Source organism: Brienomyrus brachyistius, chromosome 7, assembly GCF_023856365.1.
Source record: "Brienomyrus brachyistius isolate T26 chromosome 7, BBRACH_0.4, whole genome shotgun sequence".
NCBI classification, from domain to species: domain Eukaryota; kingdom Metazoa; phylum Chordata; class Actinopteri; order Osteoglossiformes; family Mormyridae; genus Brienomyrus; species Brienomyrus brachyistius.
Window position 1 is genome coordinate 17025500 of NC_064539.1, and position 18215 is coordinate 17043714.

General features: G+C 45.6%; 1 protein-coding gene across 1 annotated transcript; it reads right to left on the reverse strand.

Annotated features, from left to right (window-relative positions):
• Positions 1 to 894: 894 nt before the first annotated feature.
• Positions 895 to 2355, reverse strand: LOC125746379 (beta-1,3-galactosyltransferase 9). Its single transcript, XM_049020308.1, has 2 exons — positions 2267 to 2355; positions 895 to 2117 (listed from the first exon to the last, which is right to left on the reverse strand). The coding sequence occupies exons 1-2, from the start codon at positions 2270 to 2272 to the stop codon at positions 1014 to 1016; spliced, it is 1110 nt and encodes a 369-aa protein (XP_048876265.1). The 5' UTR covers positions 2273 to 2355; the 3' UTR covers positions 895 to 1013.
• Between the last annotated feature and the right edge of the window lie 15860 nt (positions 2356 to 18215).

The following is an 18215-nucleotide window of genomic DNA, read 5'->3' on the forward strand; positions in this document are numbered from 1 at the left end:
CTAATACAATCTATATTTTTTGTAAAGAAATGAAGCAATGATTTTTGTTATAAAACCAATAAATTGAAAATATTTTTGCTGAATTACGCAAATGTACTTAGACTTTCTGTGAGCTGTATATTTTAAGAAATGTTGTAGTTCGGCTTAGGCTTGGTTCCTCCTATTCTGCGTCGATGGCATTTCTGATATCTCTCCACTGCTTTTTCCATCATGGCCACCAGATATCAAGTTTAAAGTTTTCTTTCTCTATGTCAGTGTTTCCCAGTCTGATCCTTGGGGACCCGCAGACAGAAGCTGGGAGGGAGAAAAGACGTGACTGACTGTGGGTCCCTGAGGGCCGGGCTGCTGCTGCTCTGTGCTCACTGCTACAGCATGGAATTACAGATAATAACACAAGAAATCATATCATAAGAATTTAAGAAATGACACTTAGCTTTCCTCTGATTTCATGAAAGGTAATATGAGCCATTACATCTGAAGTGTTTTTCTCTAATTACATGTGGCTTTATCTCATTATAACAAAAGAGGGCTTGAGCAGCAATAATGCAATACTGATAAAGTTCTGATATAATCCCCATATCTGTCCGTTCCACAGCTTCCTCCTTTTACCACTGACTTCTCTATGGTCTTTCGGGACGTATCCCTGTACTTGTATCATACACTAAGAAGTCACACAGGCACAGGGCTGCGATCCGGCTTGAATTGTGGATTTTAAATCAGCATCTGAACCTCATTTACCCCCAGCTTAAATGATGCTATAAGAAGATCTGTAACACGTGTTTTTTACCAGAATGAATTTTAATATGATAATTGCACTTTTTTTTTTAATTAATTATGCTTCGTATAAAGAACTTAAAATGGAAAAGTTTGTTGCTGTATGTGTTTTCTTAAAAACGTGTTACTACATTACAACTGACTATCTTTATTTTAATGTGAATAGTACCTACTGTATAAAGCAAATGGCAGGAAACTTTTTACACACCGTTTCTCGCCTGGACAGTCTGCCTCTGGGATTAGCCATACAAATTCACTTCGTTTACAGTCCCAGTGTTGAAAAATGAGAATTTATCCAGGTAAGTGAGGGTCTTGCAGGTCACCAGGCCGGAGTACGTCTCCAGCAGGCTGCAGGGTCTCGTGTCTCGCAGATCTTCCCAGACGGAGGACAGCTCAGCGGCCGTCACGTCGGCCGAGCTGAAGAGGAACTGGTAGCAGCAGCTGTTGTAGCGTACGTGCTTCTGTCCGGAGAAGCGGGAGCTGTGCATGGGGACCACCCCGGCCCGGCGCACGCAGAGGCCCACAAAGACGTCGTAGGGCACAGGGGATGCCACTTCCTTGGAAGCCACGTACACCTTGCGAGCCACGTCCTGTGACAGCACGAAGGCCGAGCCGGCACAGTAGTCAGGGAAGTACTTGTCGGGGTACTGGCTCAGAGACAGATACCGTGTGCTGCTGGGATTTCTGTCTGGCATCTGCTGGTGCACCACGCGGCCCAGGTAGAGATCCTCTGGATGGCGACGTAGGGTTAGGAGGTATTCCCCGAGAGACTGGAGGTTAACGAACGTGGTCTCGTCCGTCAGCAGGATGAATCGGGCGATGGGACAGTACGTCACCACCCACCTCATGGCCAGAACCGTCTTTGGGGTCTGGTTTCTCAAAGAATCAATGAAACGAGCCTGGATAATATCTCCGTAGCGTTTGTTTTCCATCCTGATGGTGGCCTGGGTGATGGGGGACCGGCTGGAGCCCAGGAGGAACAGTGTCTGGATCATGAACCCCTGAATATGGGTACGGTTGGCCCAGGTCCTGCGGATGTCCTCACGCCGGCTTCCGTTTTCCGGGGCGCTGAAGACCAGCGTGAGCAGGAAGACATCGCGGCGGGCGCAGGCCCGCGGGCTGCTGATGACATACTGCTGCGAGTCGTTGGCCCTGGCACTGCTCAGGTCCAGCTTGCGAGCCCGCTCACGGACCTCCAGCACCTTCACGTCCGTGTAGGTCCTCGGCATGGGCTGGAGGAGACACTCCTCCACAAAGTCAGCCCCGAAGAGCAAGGCGTGGAACAGCAGCACGTTGAAGAGCAGGAAGCACCACTGGTGAGTGCGCAGCCTGCAGAAACACAGCTGGAAGAGAAGAAATGCGAGGTGCGGACGCTGCTGGCTGTGACACACATCACACAGAGTGGAGAAGGCAGACCGCGGGCATTCGGCACAGGAGCGGCTCGCAGCCACGAGCGGAGAGAGCAAAGCTATAACTGCAAACAAGGACATACCTGCATTGTGTCACATACAGTTGGTTTTCAACGGTCCTCTTGTCGTCCCGAGCCACAAACAGGCAGCAGTGTGACTGATGAACGCGTACAGGTCTCTCCACTCATCATGGGACTAGGATATTGTTACTGGCATGCGTCCTGACCTCAGTCTGCCAGTCATGAAATATTAAGTCAGATTAGACGTGTGGTGTAACCTTACTATTAACTTTAGACAATGGCAGAAAGCAGCACACATTAATATATTGATAAGCCCGATAAGGCCAAATGTGATAACAGTATAGTCACCCCAGTTTCGAAAAAGGGAAAAAAAATATATCAAAAACCGCCAAACTGAAACTCAGAATGTTTGTGCAATAGGCTCATTAGCACATAGATCATTTTTCAGCAAGGGTTGTTTTTTTTATGCTTTCAGGCTGTTGATGATGAAGCAAAGCAAAGAGAGGAAGGTGGATGGAGCAAAATGTCAGGCTGATGAATGGGGCCGCATAGTGCATGGGCCGGAAAGAAAGAGACTCGTTCTTGGCCCCGAGGATCGCCGGCACTGGAAAGTTGGCCTCCGGGGCCGGTTCCCCCGATCTTCATGCTTACTCGCTGTTATGGACACTGAGCCAAGCACATTTGGTGTGCAGCCCGTCAGCACCGGTGGAATCAAGTAATACATTCCGTTATGGGAAGAGAACAGGAAAAAAAACATTTCCAACATTCGCTCAGCATTATGTATCAGCGTTTCTGCCCGTTACTGTCTATAAGCCAGAATTAGAGCGTAAAATCCGGCCAAGCATAATCGAGTAAATTCTGAGGAAAATAGGCACGGCCAAGAGGCAGGCTGATGCCACTGCGTACTAATTCTGAGTGTCGTGTTGGCAGGACTTACTGTAACTGTTAGGCTCATTATGTGGTAGCTGAGACGAAATTAATTAAGCATCGTGTGTGTACTTGTGCTTGTGTGTGTGGTCACAGAGCCTCTTCTCCTCATATGTGGGCTGTATGAATAGTTACTGTGGCACTGGTTATAGTACTTGAGGCAAACACGAGTCACAATCCCCTCACATCTGCTCCTGAACACGAGTCGCTGTTCTATATCCAGCTGTAAAGGAATGCATTCCTCCTATATCAGCTGTCCCAATGCAGGCCATGTATGTTACGGCATCACATATATGTGGGTCGCTGCGTTGGGGGAATCCGTCTTCTGTGCCCTGATATACCCCTTTACCCCCACAGTGGGGGATACACGAATGTCAACGAAGAAGCCATTGTTCCTCTATATTCTTTCAAACACAGGTCCTGAGAAAAGGTCTTACTAATATCCTAAATTAATTTAAATTATTACGTAGAGATACAAATGTTTTAATGTAATGCTCATTTAAGAACAAAGACAGCTGGCGGATATATGTCATGAATACTGTGCATACTGAAATTGTTTATATATGATGTATATGTAGGTAAATGTATGGAAATACATCCTTATCAAGTTTGATGCTTTTTTTTAATCGTCCGCAGTGTTTCCCCGTGTCGCACACAAGCGATTTACCCCTCAGTCAGGATACATAATCTACTGCCATGTGGCTTGGCTGATATGAAAAAAATGATATGATATTATAATAATTTGCTACAGCTGTAGTTCTGCTGAGCGGAATGGCGGGGGGGAGGGGGGGGGGGGGTTCACAGGGGGCCGCGGTCTGACTAATGAGGCCTGTGTCAGTGCTGTGCTCTTTGGGTCGCTGGGGGCTGCATATCGCCCATGATATTTGGAATGTCAGTATGGTTTGGACCCGGGGGGCTGGAAGAAAGGTTCCTGGTGTCACACACCTTATCCAGAAGCCAGAGGGGGGTCTTTGTAATGGCCTGAGAAGAGATTAGATGGGATCATGTGATGGTGCGTCAGGATCTTCTTTCTGTACGTGTTGTGGAACTTCTCATTAGCTTTAGACGTGAAAATGAAGGTGACCTGGTGAGTGAGAGTCGGGGGTACTTCAGCAGGATCTCGGATTAATTTCCGGATGCTGTTGCCTCGTCTCATGGACGGGGGGATCTAAGCTCATTGTCACTCAGCAGGCTGGCCAGGCTACCTAAGGAATAACATATAGAAGTCTGCCACTAAACCTACCTTTTGAAACGTGAGTCAGCTTTTTAATTATGTATACGAGCTTTGGGCAGCTGTATTTAATGCACCCGATGATGTGATAGCACTGCAGGTTTCTGTACCGATGGCGAATTCAGAACCAGAAGCAGAAATTAAGCCTGTAACCTTGCAGGCGAGCCACTGTGTTACTGCCCCAACAGAACTTATTGGATATTAAATGCCTGCTTTTTGTTTCTTTTATGGCCAGTGATATTTCTTGTATTTATTGGTGTTACAGAGAAAATTCCATCATACTTTAACAATATATTGTGATTTATGTCAGGTGGAGTGGTGGCTCTGAGGCTGAGGATCTGTGCCAGCAACTGGAAGGTTGCTGGGTCAGATCCCGTAAATGCCTGGAGCGAATCTACTCCTTTGGGCCCTTGAGCGAGGCCCACAACCTGCAATTGCTTCGTCCTGGGTACGACGTTAATCTACATCCAGCCCCGCAAGCAGGTCCTCTAAGGAAAACTTGGGGTTGGTGGCAGCATTGGTACTCCAGCCACTGGAAAAAACCTCACACTGATGTATTTGGACTTACGTGGTGCTGAGGTATCACCTGCCCCATGGCTGTACTCAGGCTCTCACCCCTGAGGTGGTTTGTTGTGTGGTGGGTGCTGCTGTGGGTTGGTGCCCCACCCTGGGTTGTTCCCATGACCTCCATGACAGGGTCCAGACCCCCCGACCCAAGTAATGCAGGAATACCAAAGAGACCATAGTGTAGTAACAGTGACTCATTGATTTTATTCCAACATTACATGACAATTTTTTATTGTTTATATATATTTTTACCACACTCGATCCTATGTGCATGGTCCCCCAACCCCCAAGCTGAGAAACATAATAGATTTGGGGGCATACAAAGGAAGCGAAAACCGTGAGCTGACTCGTTATGATAAGAGGCCTATTTTTGAGGCCTGCTCTGTCTGAGGCACTGGCCCCCGCCGTCCATCCGGAAAACCCTCGCTGTGTCATCACCTGGGATCGCACACAGGCAGGTGTCATTCCCTCCCCACCAAACCATCAATCTGCTGCTTCTGGGCGACTAGAGCATCCGAGATCCCTGCCCACTCCTGGTCTGTGTTCAGCGAAAGAATCAGCAGCCAAGCTAAACAGGCTTCCTTTGCTCTTGTGGGTCCTGTGTTTTACACGGTCCACCCTGAACAGAATTTGTCTTGTATTTCTGATGGGGGTGAAATCATTGTCACTACAGCATTTTAATCATCTCCAATTATAACTGTAGCAGATTTTATCGGGGATGGTGTGGTTTTATTTATGCTCTGTCCCTCACTGTATGTGTCTGCGGGCCCATTGGGTTATGCTTGGAATTATTGGCCCCCCATCTTATAGATACTTGCTATATATATATACTGGGGGGAGCAACTCCTCTAAGGCACATCAATTTAGAACAATAAGTCTTCAAATTTACCTGCAAGTATTGTTGCTCTGTGCTCTAACTACATTGCACATCTATTGAAACACAAATGCAATATCAAATAACACCAGTATAATTTATGGTTACAGTCTTGATTCTTACGATTTTTGTTCAGTCGCAGAATACTCTAAACTCAAATTTGGAGCTGTGTCCAAATCCACTAAAATTGAAGAAGACCCTTAAATGGCTGGTGTACAATTTTTGGCTTGAGAATAGAATGAATTCGGAGCTGCGATGGATGTTCAGAGATCCAGGATCACTTAGCGAGTTGCTATTGGCAGGTATATCAGCAATGCAGAGCTCGGCTCATTTGTGAGCGGGAGGTAATTAGAACAGGCTTTCGAAATGACTGTTTGACAGAAAGACTTTCAAGGCTATTCTGTGCCCTAGAGGCAGCAGGGTACAATGGCGTACACCTGCAGCTTCCTCGGGATGGAGGAGCAGATGAGTGCAGTATTCATGCTCGTTTATCCACCTTTCCCATCATTTTCAGCAGAAACTAAAAATATATGTGCTCTGTTCTGCTTTGAGCTTAGATAGGTTTGATATGTGGGAGCTGGTTTGTTGTCTCTAGGGCCTCACTCAAGAAGTCACTTTCGGGCCCCCTGCTGTAGTGTAGTGACTGTTTGTGACCAATAGGGGGCCCCCAAATCATAGGGGGGCACACAAGTCCAAGCTTTGAGTCGGGGTAAACACCTCTGCTGTTGGTGTGTTTTATTTCTTGGAGTTTTCTCTGTGCCAAAAAGGGAACCTTTATTCTGTCCTTGTTTAGTTTTTTTTTGTTTGTTTGTTGATCCCATTCCTGCTGAGTAACTAATGTCTCTTTAAAAAACAGCCCATTCCTCAGAGCATCTATTCCTGTGCCCCATGGTGTAGTCTGCTGTCTGCACTGCAGTGAATCTGACAGCTGCAAGTCGGCAAGCGTCTGGCAGGTAGTGACAGGGCGTGCAAACAATTTTAAGGTGGAGCATAAAAATGCCGTATAAATATCAGATGCACTGGTTCTCGGAGCTGAAGTGGGCGCTTTGCATCGTAGCTCTGACCTGATGCCGGAAGCGAACTCCACATCAGAATACGCTTTCATAACATTCGTACATCCCGAAGGATCTTTCGGTTATCTGTGAGGAAGCTGGAATGTCTTTTACCTCCTTACATAAGCAGTCACACACTGTATGTCGAAAGTATGGCAAAGCCATCCTTTACTTGTACAGCTTAATTACTGTTCAGGGAGATGCTTGGCCTGGACCAGCCCATTGTCCACGTTGGCGCCGTGATGCGTTGTGATGTCCCGGCTCATTTACTCAGTCCTTCCTTGGCCTGAAATATCTGCACTGGAGCTATCATAGAAACCTGAATGACAAGGAGCATTCATCTGTGAGTGATAATTATACAAGTAGGACAATGAGTGTTCAGGGACAGCTGTGGAGTCTTGGGTCTCACTATTATCCTTTGGCATCATGGATCTCTGTCCAGACCTTCAGACCACCTACTGCAGTTATAGCATTGTAAGATCATCATGAACTGTCTTCCCATCAGGAATATCATTCTTGTGATCTCTGCATCCATGGACAGACTCTGGGTTTTCTGTGACCTTGCACTGGATAAGCAGTAATGGATGGGGTGCATTTACATTATGTTTGTTTATTTATTTAGCAGGTACCTTCATCCTACAAATAATCGAGACAGTGGGGTCAGCCAGTCCCTGGAGCCATTGGGGTTAAGGACTTTGGTCAAGGGTCCAATGGTGACATCACTGCCAGCCACGGGTTGTGAACCAGCGACCTTCTGATCTGGCCTTCCGCAGTTTTACGGAAGTGCAGGGCTTGGGGCTATGGAGTTTATTACAGTAGCTGGGTTTATTTAGTGCTGTTTGCTGCGGATGGGTACCTACATGCAGTGGATACAGAGTTACATTATTTAGGTAATAAATAAAATCTAATTTAAAGGGGGATTCACTGCATGTGTGTGTGTTTGCATGTGTGTGTGTGCGTGTGTATGTGTGTCCATATGTGTGTGTGTGTGTGTGTGTGTATGCATGTGCGTGTGCATGTGTGTGTGTGTGTGTGTGTGTGTGTGTGTGTGTGTGTGTGTGTGTGTGTGCCCAGTGATGCTCTGGCATTACATTTTTGGTGTGCCTTAACCTCTTCCCTGATGCAGATAGAATATGGATGCATACCATAGAACTTTGAAAAATGTTTATTTTGAAAGCAATTTCAGGAGCATGGATGGAGGAATTTAATAGCTTGAATAAATTATGCTCCATTGCTCATTTTTCATAACTTACCCAGAACTTGAGTATTCAGAAATAACTGAGATGAACACAGGAGGAAGATGGACGCAGACATTTCCATTTGTCTTCCTGTTGTTTAGAAAATGAATAATTAGAAAGATTCCAAAGAGACTTTCTCAAGAAGATATTTTAAAAGGTTTTCTCCTTGTGATTTTAAGTGTTTTCCTCATTATAAACCACATCTGCATGTCGCGCTACAAGCTCTCCGGTTTCTCTGGGTGAGCAGGTTCTCATTTAGCTGAAGCACATAATTATTCCCACATTAACTCATCACACATCTAACCTGCTTCGACTCTCAAGTCTAAATCTGCGTCGGTCACCAGATTCAAACACCATTCTGAACCTTGCAGGACTGACAGTTCTCTTATTTCTCTATATTACTTTTATAAAATAGATGTTGTCTCATCCTCGCAGGGTTGGGAGGTTGAATCCCGCCCTGCACTGTGTGTGTGTGTGTGTGTCTGTGTGTGTCTGTGTGTGTGTGTGTGTCTGTGTGTGTGTGAAGTTTGCACGTTCTCCAGCATGTCTCGTGGGTTTCCTTCAGGTACTCTGATCTCCACCCAAATGCATCTGGTAAATAATGTTAACTGACATTTCTACAGTAAATTGCTTCTGGAATGTGTGTGGTTGTGTGTGTGTGTGCCCTGTTTTTGACTGGGTTTGACAGAAAATTCTGATGTAAATAAATAGGAGTAAAGTCTGTCGCACAGTGCACTGCATTCCGTGTGCATTCCGTGCGCATTCTGTGTGCACGCCTGCATGCCTTCTGTATTATGGGGTTCCCAGGATGAATGCCAGTGTATTACAGCTTATTACAGCGAACACGATGGGAAATTTAGGGACACCAGTTTACCAAACCACAAACTTCTGGGCAACCTGATCAAAGCAGCACAAAAATGAGAGGACATGGACACACACACACACACACACACACAAGGGACTCTCCATTCATCTCTATGGGGAAAACTCTAATCCCAGCATGACGACCTTAACCCCTACCCAGCCCTAACCTTAACCATAAGTAACCAAACAAAATATCAGACTTTTGGCATTTTTACTTTTGTGATTGCATTCACAGATCTTTGCGCTCCTCACAAAGTCAAAATAACAGGTTTTTATCGCATTGCAGGTGTACGCCATTTACCCTGCTGCCTCTAGGGCACAGGATAGCCTTGAAAGTCTTTCTGCCAAACAGTCATTTAGTGACATGTATAATATTTGAGAAACATTTAAGTATCAGATGACGAGTAAGAATCTGCTTCCAGTCTCAGTGGACCTGCCTGCTTCCTGGTGCTGCACCAGGGCTGCACCATCAAACGGTGACACCCTCAGTCGTGCAAAGTTCGGGGCTCAGGCCTGGCTGCATGATCACCCAGTGCAGGTTCTGATTTGTCACTGAGACACACATTCTTAGGTTAAATAGCTATTACGTGATCCGGATGATTCAACGAAGTTCATCTTTCAAGGTTTGCTTGTGTTGCGCTCGCCAGCGTAACGTGGCTATAGATCTGTGCCCTTTTACAGCTGGTACACGAGAGTGGCGGCGAAAGCATTCAAGCCTCCTCCCACGCCGCGCCACTGAGGTCGGAGCGACAGGCTGCGCTTCAGCAGTGACTAATTTATTAAGGCGAAACACTGCTTCATGCACCAGCGAGGGAGAATCTCTCACGGCCGCCCCTTCTGCATCCCCCTCGCCTCTCCCTCATCTCCCCCCCCCCCCCCCCGAACAGGATGTAAGTGATGAGGCTGTACAGCACGCAGACGACACCCTTGTTTGCGCCTTGTGTTTCGTTTAATCGACCACGCTGTGTTCTTATTGCTGGGGAAGGGAAGCATGCTGGGTAATATATCTTCATTTTATACAGAAATACACTTCATTATCGAAACTGGCTGTGTTCAAGATAGAGCGGGTTTTGAAAGAATGCGTCCTTTGATGTAGGCACTTAATGTTTGTCTTTTTTTCCATTTCAGTCAAGAGTCCGCCGATGACTTCTGTTGATGTTCAACCTTTTATTCCTGTGTAGCCTCAAAACCCCTAAAAATGATTCTAAGGAGCGATCAATCTTAGGGAGGTGCAAACAGGTCAGGCTGGTGTGGGAAGCAGCATCCGAGACACCGAAGATGAATGGGCCTCATTAGTTAATCCAACTGTTTACTGGAGTGTATGAGACCAGAGCTGAGTCAAGGATTTCAGTAACATCACAAAGTTAGTTTTTTTAAGAACCTGTATTGTTACGTGCTGACATTCTGTCCAGTTTCCAGGGACAGGCTCCAAGATCTGCGAGACCATGTAATGGATAAGCGGTTATGATGGATGTACTGTCTGGGTGGATGTATGGATGTATGCATAGATGGATGTATGGGTGGTTCGGTGTATGGTTTATGCAGCCCGGTGAGCTGTTCACTGAATCCCAGCCCCACTTCACCCCCATCTCCAGCTGTCCACACAAGTAGCTGGAGAACTACTCAACTAACCCATCAAAGAGCAGCAAGAGCTGGCTGGGACATGACCATCTAAAACCATCTTAGACAAACTAAATCCTCCTAAAACCAGCTACGGGCACAAACTGAGGAGAGCCTAAATGGCTGCTGTTCAGTCCTTTCTTCCATTGTTTTAAATTCCAATAAAAGAGTAAAGTTCCCATTTATTTCCTTCAGTATGTCACATGGATCCGTTTGCATCTTCTTGCCGGTCATTCAGATCAGAAATAATCCTCTATGTTCCACCTCAAGTGAATTTCATCAGATTTGTGTGATTTAGTTGGCTGATATTTCAAAGCACCCAGGTAGTAATTGATTTGTGTGACATATAAAAATGAAAAAAATAATACAAATACACATGTTTTTTTTAATTGCTTTGTGATCAATCTCTCCATTCATGCCGAATGATTTTTGCTGTCCTGTAAAGGTCGCCATGAGTCTACATGACATTCATTGGAACGTGTTTGCAGCTTTTGTGATTTCTGAAACAGAGCAGCGGTAGGTGCCCCCTCTGCTTGGGTCTCTGTGTAAATCTCAGTACCTGCACTCACTAGGCTGCAGACGCTCGAAGTTTAGCTTCTTCCCAAATCGATTGCTGACAGAGTGGGAGGATTAGCGGTCGATACAGCCCTCTCGCTGCATGTTGTCCTGCGACGCTGCAGAGGGTGCAGTGACCTTCCCACCTACCTGCTCATAAAAATACGATGGTTGCCTTTAACCCTTTATACCGCCTGACAAATGAGTGATATCATTGGCTAAGCTTCATCAGTAGTTAAAATGGTGAAACTTGATGATTTTCAGCTTTGGAATCACTGCTTTGCTGCTCATTTTATTTAAAGGGACGTGAATCTTCTCTTTCTGAATTTGCATGGTGGGGATCCCAATCTGTGTTCGTTATAATGTAACATCCTTTGGTATTGGGTGAGGTGTCCCAGTTGAAGGCACTGTTCCAGAGCCACCCTGTGTCCCCGAAGTGACGATTATTTTGGTACCAGCTTCTGCTTCTGTTAATTTCACATGCGGTCGCATTGACGACACTGTCCCAATTTCCTGGCCCCAAGTCTGTCTCAGGCTGGGTAGGCTGCAGCTCCCCCGCTTCCTTGCTGCGCTGCGGCTTCTGTTCCTCGAGTTTAGAGCTTAGATCACATTATGCTCTTTTGTTTGATTTAATGACTCGTTCATTTCTCAATTTTCACTTAGGTGGACAGATGTCAGCACTCGCTTGGCCAGAACTTCAACGCACAGAAAAGCTGACAGAAAGGCCATTGCCCCCCCCCCCCCCCACTGCAACAAACCAATTCTGAACTCAGAGTCTTGTCTTGAGTAATACTGGAAAGCAAGTAACCAGTAAACCTTAACTGATCGATTTCAGTTCAGCAATGACAGGAAATATCCTTGCCCTTCAAACACACGATCAGCCTCAAATCAAGCATTGACCACAGGCCAACAGAAACAGTTACAATTTGAACTTGGAAACATTCATTGAACTACTTTAATGTAGCTATTAAAGAAAAATGCCCCCGGGTAAGAAAATCACTGAATGGCAACATTTCATTTTGGAAGTCAGCAATTACTGAAATGATAATTCAGTTACGATGGCGTAGCTGAGGGGCACTATGTTGACTTAGCATTCTCTTGGAATGAATACATTCTGTGGTGTGGGAACAAAATGTTATACTTCACTGCCAGGGTTGTCTGAGTCTAGAGAAATGAGTGACTTTATAGGGCAAGAGCATACAGAGCTGTCTATGACAGAGCTATGAGTATTCCATACAAATAACAGAGTATTGCCATTCTGTGCTTTTCACTTGTTATATTTCTATACATGTCTTTAAGTCTTTTCAATATCTTTCAACGAAGAAGTAAGAAATGAGTTAGGTGTAAATGTGTGTTGTCTCTGTTGTTTATGCTAGTGGCATGTATTTTCATTATAAACATCCATCCATCCATCCATCCATCCATTTTCCAAACCGCTTATCCTACTGGGTCACGGGGGGTCCGGAGCCTATCCTGGTAGCAATGGGCACGAGGCAGGGAACAACCCAGGATGGGGGGCCAGCCCATTGCAGGGCACACTCACACAGCATTCACTCACACATGCACAATTTAACAACTCCAATTAGCCTCAGCATGTTTTTGGACTGTGGGGGGAAACCGGAGTACCCGGAGGAATTCCCACGATGACACGGGGAGAACATGCAAACTCCACACACATGTGACCCAGGCGGAGACTTGAACTCGGGTCCCAGAGGTGTGAGGCAACAGTGCTAACCACTGCACCACCATGCCACCCCCCATTATAAACATGACTATAAGTATTTATAAAAAGGAACAACGCATTATAGCCATGTTTATAATGCATTATGAAGGTATCTACAGTGTATTATAGATGAGTGTCATTGGAACTTATGAAGTATTACAATCAACACTACTGTATAATGCCTTATGACTGTAAGTAGAAGATGTTGTAAAGCTTTATTAATTCTTATACTGACCATTATAATGCATTATGAATGTATCTATAGTGCATTATTAGATGAGAGCTTCATTGGAGCTTGTAAAGTATCATAATTAACAGTATAATGTCGTATGACTGTCGATAGATGATGTTGTAAAGCTTTATTAATTCCTATACTGACCATTATAATATTACATAATATTATGAAGGTATCTATAGTGCATGATAAAGTAAAGTAAAATGTTACTGTACTTTCTTCATGTCACAGGCCATGCTTTGTCCCTTAATCCAACATACTGTACTTGTTAGACGTGTAGCACATTCTAGTGGTACATTTCAGTTCCTTATTGCATCATTTGAAAGATCATTTGATACAGACACACAAAGATGCTAAATCATTGGGAATTTTCTACTAAACCCTGAACAAAATAACACAATAAGCAAGCTCTCTTTGCACTCCTCTTGTGCTGTATGCTTTTTCTGAAACGTATGAAAACATGCTTTGCATTGCAGCTGCCTTAAATGCTGTGAGCTCCTGCAGCTTCTTGAGGAGTGCTGAATGGCTGCGTGCCATCGTGACATCACAGCGTCACACGTCGTATGAGAGGAATACAGCTCCTCATGGCATGGAACAGGTGTCATCCATTCTTGCCAAGCTTATACATCAGGGACACACTTTCGAGGGAGGAGATGATGAAGTGAGTGTGAGAGTGTGACGGAGATATGGATTCTCAGGTGTGTGGGCAGCCATGGCCACGTCTGCCACTTACCCCTCCCCCCTCCGTGAGTATAAATGATGAAGGGTGACTGTACCCATGGCTCATCAGCAGGCTAAAGCGGCCGTGTGTTCCCTGGGGGGGCTGATCTATACAGTGGAAGGGAGCAACTAGATCAACTGTGTGAGGACTGACCAGCGATGTGTCTGCTGTTCTTTCTGATGTTTGGGCTGTTTGTACCACGGTGCCGACCCAGTAATAATTTCTGGACAGCAGACATCGGACTCTTTTCGCCACTTGCAGTTAATCACTTGTGACACTGGATATATTTTCTGGGTCGGATATTTGCGAAATGGGGCAAAATCCTGTTCATAATTCAGGGGGTTCCCTGGTTTTATGACTAAATAATATGATTCAGTCATTTAATTTGGTAAACATTTTTCCATTAGTCATTATATACTTAGTTAACAATAAAAGGCTTTTGCCGCTGGGAAGCCTAGAGACCCAGAAGGAACATTCTAGAAAAATACAGCTTACATGTTCACTCTTTATGCTTGCTGGGAGTTGACACCGACTAGATGGCGCTGGTTGTCAAACACCTGTGACGTGCTGGCATCCGGTTCAGGGTAAACCTCAGCCGGGAGGCCAGTGCTGGGTGGAATAGGTTCCAAGTCCCTTGGTACCAGGATAAGCCATCACAAGACGGATGGATGGTTGTCCAAATCGGATGTCATTACTAGTGGGTCACAGCCTCCTGCTAGACGATTGTCTCTCTTCAAAACAAAAGCAAACGCTAAGAATCAGTGTAAAAGCAAGGAATGCCTGGCAGTAGCTATTACCGCTGTTTTTACAGTGATGCGTTTGTGTGGGAGAATGCATTCTGTCCAAAAATAGACAGCAGAAACACAGCTTCCTGCAGAGTGCAGCTCATCCCATTTTCCCGGGTGGTAAGCGAGTGGCAGGTAGAGAGAGAGAGAGAGAGCAAAGCTGGGATGAGCATCCGTGGACAGTTATGCTGTGTTTCACCCAAACAGGGCTGCTTTTCAACAAAGTAACATTATTGCTATTTATTCTGACGGAAAGTGTTCGGGCTGGGAGAACTTGGGGGCTTCCCCTGCTGATTTGGCAAACATGGCTATTAATCATCCAAACATAGGCCCTGGATGACAGCTCGTTTGAAAAGGACTGGCCTCTTGAAACATTTCCAGGACACAAGGCCCGAACGTCTCCAGAAAACAAGCACCTCACTCTGTGTGTTGTTTTTCTTGTTTAAAAAAGATATCAGCTTGTATTATTACAAATTGTGCATCGTAAATCAGGTGCTTTTAGTGTATTGTAGCGCTGGAGCATGCTGGGAAATTGTAATCAGCCCCTGTGTGTGTTATTCTTAATGCTGGTGCTGTTCCTGATTGTCGTGTGTGCCATTGCCTATGTCTTACTTGAGTCCTGTCCGATGCATGAGTGCCTCTAGTTATTGTGTAAACTACCCACCGTGTGTCTGCTTTATCATCCAGCTTCAGACCTCCTTGTGTTTCCAGGTTGCATGTTTTTTGGTGCTTGTTTAATGCCTCTGTAAGTCATTTAAGGAGCTTACAATCAGAGCAGTGTTTTTCCCTTTAAGGTAGCCTCCTTCGCTCTTGCCGCTATCACAACGTGTCAGTCTGCCAGACAGTGCAGTGTGTCAGTCTGCCAGAGAGCGCAGTGTGTCAGTCTGCCAGACAGTGCAGTGTGTCAGTCTGCCAGAGAGCGCAGTGTGTCAGTCTGCCAGAGAGTGCAGTGTGTCAGGGCTTTTAAGATTTAAGTAACTTTGACGGCAGAGCTGCCTCTTTAATGCATTGATTCCTTACCATAAATTTTAAGTGAAATGAGAGGCAGAATTCCCCCTGGATCTCCAGTTTTCCCCCACAGTCCATAAATATGCTAAGAAGATTCTGGGTTGCCAGATTCTTTGTAGGTGTGAAAGTATGTGTGTCTGTGTGTGTTTGTGTGTGTGTGGAGAGGAGAGGTATGGGGTGGGCAGATATACATTACATTGTGGGGACCAAATGTTCCCGCAATGTGATAAAAACCTGTTGTTCTGATGATGTGGGGGCATTTTTTCGGTCCCCACAAAGGGAACTCCAATTTTATAAAAATCTGTAACTGTAATCAAAAAATTTTAAATGCTAAAAGTCTTGTATTTTGTTTGGCTACATATGGTTAATGTTAGGTCCAGGTAGGGGTTAAAGGTCGTCATTGTTGGGATTTGGATTATGCTTATAGAAATGCATGGAGAGTCCCCACAAAGATACACGTGTGTGTGTGTGTGTGTGTGTGTGTGTGTGTGTGTGTGTGTGTGTGTCCTGTGATGGGTTGGCGCCTCATCCCTGCCTTGTGCCTGTAGCCTCCATGGTAGACTCCAGACCCTCCTCCAACCCTGCATAGGACAAGTGAGTGTAGAAAATGAGTGGGTGGATGGATGAATGGATGGATGGATGTACAGTGACAAAGAGAGCATATTTAACTAGGATCAAAAAGTAACCTTTTCCCAAGAAAGGATATTCATGTTCCGCATTTTGTTTCTTATTGCAATCTGTCCGTTCTGTTCTGATCTTCCTATTGTTCAGCCTATTAAGCCATTGATTAAGAAAGACAATGTGGACAACAAAAAGTCCAGATACATTAACAAAAGATGCTACATACAGAAAGTAATTTTGAAATCTTCCAAGACCACCTTTGCAAGCCTTTGTTATGCGTGCCTCTCTGATTTCCAAATCGATATCTCAGTCTAACTAGCTGTAGGACAGCATCGTGCCACGCAGCGTAGGATTTAAAGCCAGGCTTTCTGGGGACACTTAAAATATCAGGACTAGCCATGCAGATGAAAGTCTGAGTGCTATAATTCTAGCCTTGGGTGTTCGATGCATGACGTTCGCACTTCTGGGTTGCAGAGGTGGGCAGCCACTCATTTATTGTACTTGGGAAAACTCATACTCAGGCAGGTCTTCAAAAGCAGGGCCTTTTTTCACACCCCCGGTTAAAACCAAATGGCCTTCAAACGTCATTTTATAGGTAGGCAGGCAGCAAATGTTCCCATTCGGATCCGGTTACTCTTCATAGGTGGATGGCTGCAGGACTGGGACCCTTCCTGTTCGGTGGTCTGGATTAGCTTCAGGGCTGCAGGCAGGCTGGGGTGATGCTGCAGGGAAGGTGATGGATACGGGCAGTTGGGCAGCAGGTATGATGGACGGCAGGAAGCTCCATGGGAGTGGCGAGTCCCGCTGAGGGAACAGTCCCTTCACCCTCCGCCTGTCTGATTTATCTGATTATCTCTGCACCCTGTATTGGGCTGGCATCCCGCCCAGGGTGTAAAGTAGAGTACCAAAAGGAACCCTGCACTAATACAGGGAGGACCTGCAAACTCAGAGCACAGGAGTGGTGCCAAAATATGACCCCCCAACACTAGTGATGTGAGGCTACAGTACATCTCACTAAACTACAGTGCCTCTCACTGAGCTACAGTGCACCTCGTTGACCTGCAGTGTATCTCACTGAGCTGCAGTACATCTCACTGAGATACAGTGCACCTCATTGACCTGCAGTGCATCTCACTGAGCTACAGTGCATCTCATTGAGCTACAATGCATCTCACTGAGTTACAGTGCACCTCATTGAGCTACAATGCATCTCACTGAGCTTCAGTGCACCTCATTGAGCTAGAGTGCATCTCACTGAGCTACAGTGCACCTCATTGAGCTACAATGCATCTCACTGAGCTACAGTGCACCTCATTGAGCTACAGTGCATCTCAATGAGCTACAGTGCACCTCATTGACCTGCAGTGCATCTCACTGACCTGCAGTACATTTCACTGAGGTACAGTGCACCTCATTGAGCTACAATGCATCTCACTGAGCTACAGTGCACCTCATTGAGCTACAGTACATTTCACTGAGCTACAGTGCACCTCATTGAGCTACAATGCATCTCACTGAGCTACTACGCATCTCACTGAGCTACAGTGCATCTCACTGAGCTACAGTACTGCCTGGCTTTTTATTTGAAATTTTTAAAAGCAAAAACTCAGCAAACAAATTTGACAATTTTTCCATTCGCATTATTTTTAAGAATGAAACAGGGAAGTCATTGGTCAGTTCTATCAAGTTTACTTACGCAAAGCAGGATACCAGAAGCTTGATTTAGGAAGCAGTGGCACTGAAGCACATCTCGGACGAATTCCAGTGCGTCACAGGGGGCCAAACACAAAGGGGGTGATCTAGGGAGAGGAATATACCTAAATGGTCATGTCTCAACCCGGCCACCAGAGGGGGTTGGGGAACAGAGTGCTTACAATTGTACCCACTAAGGGCCCTATTTAAGCTGCATTTGTGTCTTGCTGTTACCCACTTGAGTGTCTGAAGTGCCGGAGGACTGTACGGCTGGTCCATGGATTGTGATTTAGTGTCTG